We start from the raw sequence: 8,048 nt of genomic DNA on the forward strand, positions 1-8,048 counted from the left end.
ACTCCAAGAGCCAGAAACTGAGAAATTACCATGAAGAGCTAATTTGAGAAAGCCCAGTAAGAGAGGAAGACAGTCCACTGCCATCCTCATCCTACTTCCAGGACTGCCAAGGAAGAGAATAGCTCATCCCTGGTCACAGTCACAGGACAGCACACCCTCCCTGGTCTCAGGGACACCTGAGCCCCCTCCCCCTCTCCAGCCCCTTCTAAGAGGGAGAAGAACTGCAATTTTATCCCTAAGCCTCTCCTTGCCTTCCCAAACCATATCTCACTTTAGCTCTCATCTACAGAGCAGACATTAATCACCAAGCTGGGAGAAGCCAAAAACTGAATTTACTCTTCAGTATTAACAGTCTCATCTGAGTCTCTCGGCCCCAAACAGTCTGTATCTCCCTTCTTGAACAGTACCACCCCCGTCCCCCTTTGGTATACACGTCACAAGCTGCCATGCCTTTTCTGGAAACTGAAAAGAAAGGAATTCCCAGGGACGTCTGGGTGGCTCAGTCGGTTGAGCACTTCCCTTCAGCTCATGCTCATGATCCTGGGGTCCTGGGATTGTGCCCCGCATCAGGCTCCTTGCTCAGCTAGGAACCTGATTATCCCTCTCCCTCTGCCTGCTGTGTGCTTACTCTCTTACTCTCTCTCTCCATCAAATAAATAAATATTTTTAAAAAGCAAGCAAGCAAGCAAGCACGGGAGGGAAGGAGGAAAGGAGGGAAGGAGGGAGTGAGAGAGGGAGGGAAGGAGGGAAGGAGGAAGGAAAGAAGGAATTCCCAGAATGGGCCTCAGAGTCCCATCTCCATGATCACCTTTAAAGAAACACCATTTTCACCCAGCTGTGAACTGTACTGGGGTGACTTTTGCAGCTCATCTTGCCATTCCCTGATGGCAGAGCTGGGAATGGGCACCATGATTAGCCCTGCCATTCAAGTTAGCTCTTCAGGACTCTCGCCTTCCCCAGGCTACAGTGTGGATAGGTGAAGGGTAACCCACAGTGCCACTGATCTGGAGGTGACCACCTCTGCTTCTGTTACAAGAGCATCTCCACCTCAACCTGTCCCCATACTCACGGTGGCCTCCTGTCCCAGCCGTGGTTTCAGCCAGGACTTAACGCCTTCGAGTGTGAGGTTGACTCCCACTAGGCCGAGCTTTCCACGCCGTTTGATCAGCTGGTCTGGCTTGACTACCAAACTCTGAAATGAGAGGGGTTTGTATGTGGAGCAAGGAAAGGGAAGGGCAAGAGGCTATAGTTTGGGGACCCAAAGCACAGGAAAGCCTGTGTGGCTTCTAATCCATGCACCTACTCTTCAGGGTCAACTTCTGGAAGCTTCCTTCCCCTCTCCCAGCCTACACCTTTCTTTTGCTAACCAGAAATCTAGAGCCATCCATGGCCCAGGATCGGGCCTGGCAGAGTAGGTGCTCGCCAAATCCCTGCTGAATGAATGATTCACTACCCTCTCTATGTGGTATCTTAGCTTCACTGAACCATGAACTCTTCAGAATATGGATCAGCACCTGTGATCCAAAAGGAAGAATAGAGACAGAGCCCTGGGGTGACAAAGGACCTTAGAGACCTGATCAATCCTATCCCGGTGCTTGATCCTGCCTACAAGCCCCACAAGCAGCCCCTAAGCACTCTCACACACTGCTAGCCAGGAAAGGCACCATCTCCTAAGGCAGCAGGAGGGAATATACACCCCCAGAACTTGCCGCGGGTCCTAGTCCTGCTCTCTGGGCCCTACCCAGGAAGTCTGCACTTCCCAACAATGGCCCTGTAAGGAATCAGATGAAGGAGCCTTGACCCCAGACTCCAGGCCAGCTGCCCAAGGCTATCAGCCATTCTACACAAAGTTCACAGCACATTTCCTTGTGGACACATTCCTGTTATGCTCCATTTGGGGGGTGGGGCACAAACCTACTTTTACTGAACATCTACCAAGTGCCACGTGGCACACTAAATGCTTTCCAGACGTTACTGCTAATTCTGTACTGTTCACAGGGTGAGTGTTACGCTCACCTGACAGATGGGGAATTAAGACACTCAAGAATGGTAAAACAGCTTGCTCCAGGCCACATGTTTAATCGACAGACAGCTTCAATCTGGACTCCAGTTTGTCCAGTTCCAAGCCCATGTGCTGTCTCCTACGAGGGCACCTCAACATGTGGGGTCCACAGCAGAACACAAAACCCCACTCAATGCACTGCACACTGTCTATTGATGCGGGCAGTATGCCATCACGTGACTTGTTGTGATGTCTCCACTACACCAATCCTTTCTCTTCCTCTGACCTTGGGCCTGGAAGAAGGGGCCCGGGGAGGGCAGGCTCACCTGGCTGAGCAGCCAAGGGTGGTCCTGCAGCAGGCGGGCCCAGTCTGTGTCAGGGGTGACCCGGGCATACTTGAACCGGTTCTGGATGGCCGAGGTGGTGCAGATGTACTTGTAAAGGAGTTCTTTGCCTGTCTGCTCTGAAATCGCCTTTGCCGACATGGCTGCAGAGGGACCCGCTCTACCTGTTGGGGGAAGAGGAGCTGGTAGGAAGGGGCAGGGGAAACAGATCAGTATACAGCTGCCCCCAGACAATAACATCAGATCTTAGTGCTTCTCAAGAGAGGGAAAGAAAACTGGCTCAGTCGGAGGGATGGAAGGGAGATCTTAATGACCACTTCTGACAGCAGGGAAGGAGGATCAGGAAATGATGGGAGAGAAGGTAGTGGAGAAAAACAAAGGTGGTATTTTCCCCCAGGACTCTTGGCCTCAATCCTGTCTCTACTTTCTTCTCAGCAAACCAACTCACATTCGTCTCGCAGTAAAAGGTAGCTGGATGGGGAGACAGGAATACCAGTGTGTGACCCAAACCCGAGTACTGGTCACACTCGAGGTCTCACACAGACACGGAAACACACCCTTTGGTTCTGTGACCTACGGGGCGCCCAGCCAGAATTGTGCAATGCTACCCTTACTCCCCCTACAGGTTTTATCCCCCCCACGCCCAGACTCACCCACTTCACACACTTACTCTCATCACCAACCAGGCTGAGAGCCAGGCAAGTGAGTTTACTTAACCTCAGGCAGGATCAAGTCCCGAAGGAGCAAAGAGGAAGAGTCATCTCAGAGTTTATTTCTCCCAGGACATTAGGCTCCCACCCTTGAGTTCAGAGCAGACACAGGGCAGGGGAACAGTGACCTTCAGTGCATCCCACCCGCTCCAATGAGTCACCCAGCAGCTAGTTTAGAGCAAGCCAGGGGCCTCTTTGGGGACCGCTCTGTACTGGTCACTTCTAACTGAGCCAGAGCTGGGGAAGGAGCCAGAAGTCATCTTTGGTCACATGCATGTAGACGCTCATCTTACATGAACCCTGGGAAGTACACTGAAATTCACCTCTTTCTTAGTTGAGGAATAAAAGTTCAGAGGAATTAAGATAACTAGCCCCAAAAGTCAAACTAATAAGCAGGAGACCCAGGACTTGAACTCAAATCCTTATTCCTGGTCCCCAGAAAACGCCTAACACCTCAGCCTTAGAGAAAAGACCATTTCTCCAAGGACCAGGCCGTGGCCCCCCCTTCACCTCACAGAAGAGTCTGTGATGACAATCTCCTTATTTTCCCACTCCACTGCTGTGTCCTGAAACACCCATTCTCTCATGGGTAGTGACAGGAGCAAGTTGGGGAAAGGAATGAGAGGTGGGGGGAGGGAATGAAAGGAAACCATCATTCATGCTAAGAGTTTGTCCAGATCAGTAAAAGTCACTCCAATCTCTCCCACAAAGATCCAGAACTGAAGCTGCTGAGTTTGCTGGAGAAGAAAAGTCGTTCAAATAAAGGAGGGCAGAGTTAGAGGCCTGGCTGGGTTATATACCCAGGAAGGTTGGTCTCCATCCCCAGCTCAGGACAGGCCAAAGTTCCAGAGGCCACACTCCACCTCCCTCCCAACTGACCAGGCTGGGGCTTCAGGTTCTCACTCTGGCTTGGCTGGCCCCCTCAGCCTCCCAGCTAGTCTCCAGCTCAGCACAATGGGTGCTTTCAGTCTGGTGTCTGGCCCAAAGTGGGGTAGTTGGGAAGGGGCTCAAAAGAAATGTTTCCTTTTCTAGCCTTCCCCTGGGATGACTTCCGGCTCCTCCTCGACATGTTTCCGAAGGCGATGCCTCAACCAGCCCCAGTGTCCCACAGTCCTCCACCCCCCACCCACTCCAGCTCCATTTCCCAACCTTCTTGACTTCAGACCAGAAAAACTGGTCCTGAAATCAGATGGGTACACCTGCCCCCACCCCCCTCCCAAACAGAGTATATAACCCAGGGCAGATGAATCAGGGAAAGGAGGGCACAGCTGCTGACCACCCTCAGCAGTTCAGACATATCAGGCACCAGTGATCACAAACTCCAGGAGGAAGGAGCCCCTCAGCTAAGCCTCCCCAGCAGAGAGCAGTCTGATAGACACTCCCAGAACAACGACCCCCCAAACCTGGCACCTCTCAAAGCAGACAAAAGATAAGGCTGAGAAAAGAGATGTTCTGCAGCTGAAAAATCACAACTTTCTTGAGCCCCAGATCAAATCTCAGACCCAAGAGATCATTTCCACAGGGTCCTGGAGGGAGGGGGGAGACACAACACAGGCACAATATAGGATAGAACATATTTGCCATCTTACCAAAACAACAGATGCCACCAGAGCACTGTGGCTTAGATGGGGCAGGGCCTTTCAAGGCCCAGGCAGGATTTATATGATAGAGTAACAGTAGGGACAGTATCTGGCCTTTGCATATTCACCAATGCAGGGTAAGGCTCACAAACCCAGGGAATAGACTGGGTAGAGAAAGCTCAAAAATTTAATCATTCGGGGTGGGGGGTCTTGGTAGTCTCTCTAGGGCCACGGCTCTTCATCTATTTGAGGTCTCAGACTCCTGAGCACCTAAAGCCCAGAAAAATGTGCCCCTACCTGACTGTGCATATCATTTCAAGGCGCTTCTGATTATGACCACAGACCATCACTTAAGAGAATCTGCTCTAGTGACAATGGGACATAAAGTGTTAAAAAACAAAACAAACACCCCCCACCCCCGCCCCAAATCAAGTATATACCAATCTGGATCTGGGAATCCAGGCCACCAACTCCCCAAGGGCTGAATTATGTGGTCAAACTGATGACAGGTGGTTTTAGGACAGAGTTAAGACCCCCGGGGTCTGCTTTGAGGCCCCAGGAACTGTCACCTAATACCAAGTAAATCATTCGGGGGAAATCATGCCAAGGAACCTGAACACACACACACACTCACTCTCTTTCTCCCCCCTCAAAGGAAGGACTTTATGTGCTGAATGGGGTCTTTTCTGTAGACAGGTAAGCAACCCAGGATTGAGTTCATCCACAGCAGCCACTGAGGGGTGAGGCAGCCCACAGTAAGGCTGAATGAAAGGAGTTCATCCCCCAGGAATGTACCCCTGGGACACAGCCAGTGCAGAGGAACCACTGGGGATGCTACTTAGGGTCTCTGTCTGGGAAAGACAGAAAGCATTCATTTTTAGGTTAGTATCCATAAGATTGGTGTGGTTTTTGTTTCTGAGAGGACAAGCAATTCCTGGAGGAAAAGGGAGAAGCAGAATTCTGTGAGGGTCCCCTCCTGCAGCAAGCATAGTGTCAGAATGCGGGTGGAGACACCAGCTACCCGGTGTCCAAGGGCTCTTCCTGTCACCTTGGCCCAACCTGTTAAAGTTCTCTCAGAGATGAAAGTTACCAGCCCTGGGCAGCTGGGGTCTACCAGCTTTTCCTCACCCAGTATTTCAGATATCCAAGGATCTGAGCCGGCTGCAAGAGCAAAGTCAAAGGGTGGAGGGAGTAGGCTGGCCGGCCAAACTGTGCCATGCACTGCTCCTTCCCGCTAAAACTGCCCTGCCAGGCAGACCCTAGGGGACTCCCAAAGGCCGAACTCCTGGGTACTGCACAGTATCTGGCAAGGTTGGAGGGCAGCTGGCGCTGGGTCTGGCCCTCAGCCAGGCCCTACAGGAGGGCGGCGGCCGCATCCTGAGGCTCCTTCAGGACCCAGCCTTGGCCAGGCTCCGCGTCAGCGCCTGAGGTGGGGAGGGAGAGTGGCACTCTGGCCATCTGTCGCTTGGAGGCTGGGCCCGGAGGCACTTCCAGAGCGAGGAGGGTCCTACCCGCTGCCCCACAGGCAGGTCCCCACAGCGAGGCCAGGCCTCGGGCACCGTGGGACAGCCCGGCCCCGCGTGGCTGCCAAGGCTGTGCATCCCGCTCGCTCCCTCCACTTTCTCCGCGCGGGACTCGGTCGACTCTTCACAAAAAAATTGAGGAAGGAAAAAAAATTAAAAAATAAAAAATTGAGGAAGGGCCTGAGCCCGGGCAGGAGTGGGGCGAGTGGCCACCACTCTTCCTACTTCCCGTCCCCCGCGTGCGGTGGGGAGACCCGGATGGGCACACAAGGGAGCCCGCTGAAGCCCGAAGAGGCTCAAGGACTGGCCCCCGGTCGGGGTGAGGGGCGCCCGGATAGCGCAAAGGCAGCGTGGCGGAGGGAGAAGCAGCCAGGACGACGGCTCACTGCGTGCAAATTCCCAGAAACTGGAATGTGGGGGAGTGGGGGTGGGGCCGCCGACACGCGGCCACCAGCCGGGGCTCCGAGCGAAGGCTAACCTAAAGCGAAGACCCCCAGAACTTGCAGGCAGGTGCAGGGAGGGCACGTGAGCACCAAGCCGGCGTCGGGGAAGGCGGTTCCGGGTTGGGGGAGGGAGGCGGGAAGCTCCCGGGGCAGGTAGGGTCCCTCTCGCGACGGCAGCAGCCCGCCACTAACCTCGCTGCGAAAGTCCGTGCGCGGCGCTCCCTCCGCAGGCCCCGCCTCACCGCCCAATGCCCGGAGCGCTCCAGCCTCCAGCAGACGCCCGGGATCCGGCTTTTGTCCGGGCCCCTGCGGGCTTCTCCCCGCCCCCATCGGCACACGGAGCGAGCGGCTCTGCGATTGGTCACACGCGTTCCCTAGCCTGAGCGCCAGGGCTCCTCCCAATTCGCTGCCCGGTATAGCTCCGCCCCAGGGGGAGGGACGCAGGGTCTGCTGGGACTTGTAGTCCACCTGGAGCGTCCGTCCAGACAGCTGGCCGGCACCGCCTCTCGGGAGCCGGCAGGGCCGGGGAGGGGCTGGGGGCGGGGCTGGGGCGGGGCTTCGGGTGGGGAGATGGGCCGGTCTATGCTGGAGAAGAACGTACGGGGCGGGGGGCCGTGGCCTGATCACTTAGGGGCTGGGCCGACCGCCACTCTGAAGGGAGCGGTGTGGGGGTGGGGTTGGCGGAATAGGCTGTAGCGCAGTTCTGGAGACCTGGAGTCTCCCTCTTCTCTCCCCTTGGGAGAGACTAACGTCCGTATCCCGGCCACCTAAAATCGGCCACACTGAAACCAGTTGCTTAGACCCGCTTTTTTAAGTAGCAGTGGCAGGCTGGATTTGCATTTGCACGTGGGCCCTCTCCAATGAGCCGGTGGGGCAAGATTAAGAGACGAGATTAGAACTCCTAATGTGGGATAGGGCGGGAATGGGGTGAGCGGGTGGGGCTAAGTGGGTGCCAGTCACACCGCTTTGCGTCCCACTCACCTCACCTCCTTGTGGAGCTGAGAATTCACCGGGAGATTCTAGCATGGGGCTAGAGCTGTATCTGCAGGTCTCCTGCTTCCCCTTACCCGCCATCCCAGCTTCCATGCTGGGATTAATGAACTGTTGCCTCCTTCTCCATTACCTGTGAGACAGGCTATTTTCCAAACCAAAAACTAGGACACCAGATCTGACAGGTGCCAGTGAACTTGTGGGGTAGAATATTTGAAATCAGGCAATCCTGAAAGCCAGGACATGTATCTATTGCTCTGACATTCTGGAGCTTTCACCCCAGTCCTGCAGGTCTCCTGAGCAACTCACTGACCCTAACAGCTACCTAGCTCCAGGAAGGAGAACCAATGGAGCACTGGCCAGGTCAGGTGAAAGGGTCAGCCCAGTGTGCAGAGAATCACCAGGCCTGTGCCCCCTGCCAAGCCCCTGGTCATACTGACACTGCAACAATGTTGC

The 8,048-nt window shown here is 54.7% G+C and overlaps 1 protein-coding gene across 6 annotated transcripts in view; it reads right to left on the reverse strand.

Moving 5' to 3' along the window:
• ACLY (ATP citrate lyase) overlaps positions 1-6,947 on the reverse strand; it is a 44,805-nt gene extending 37,858 nt beyond the window's left edge. For 2 of the 6 annotated variants that reach the window (XM_077853212.1, XM_077853211.1), the window contains exons 1-4: positions 6,845-6,947; positions 6,098-6,143; positions 2,329-2,515; positions 1,070-1,192 (exon numbers count right to left, since the gene is read on the reverse strand). In XM_077853212.1, coding sequence (XP_077709338.1) covers positions 1,070-1,192; positions 2,329-2,515; positions 6,098-6,143; positions 6,845-6,932 — 444 coding nt within the window. In that variant the 5' untranslated portion in view covers positions 6,933-6,947. Of the gene's footprint in view, positions 1-1,069; positions 1,193-2,328; positions 2,529-6,097; positions 6,144-6,794 lie in introns of all 6 variants that reach the window. The other 4 variants (XM_077853210.1, XM_077853206.1, XM_077853208.1 and 1 more) reach the window with 3 other exon arrangements.
• Between the last annotated feature and the right edge of the window lie 1,101 nt (positions 6,948-8,048).

The sequence above is a fragment of the Canis aureus genome, chromosome 16 (genome assembly GCF_053574225.1).
Source record: "Canis aureus isolate CA01 chromosome 16, VMU_Caureus_v.1.0, whole genome shotgun sequence".
Classification (NCBI taxonomy): domain Eukaryota; kingdom Metazoa; phylum Chordata; class Mammalia; order Carnivora; family Canidae; genus Canis; species Canis aureus.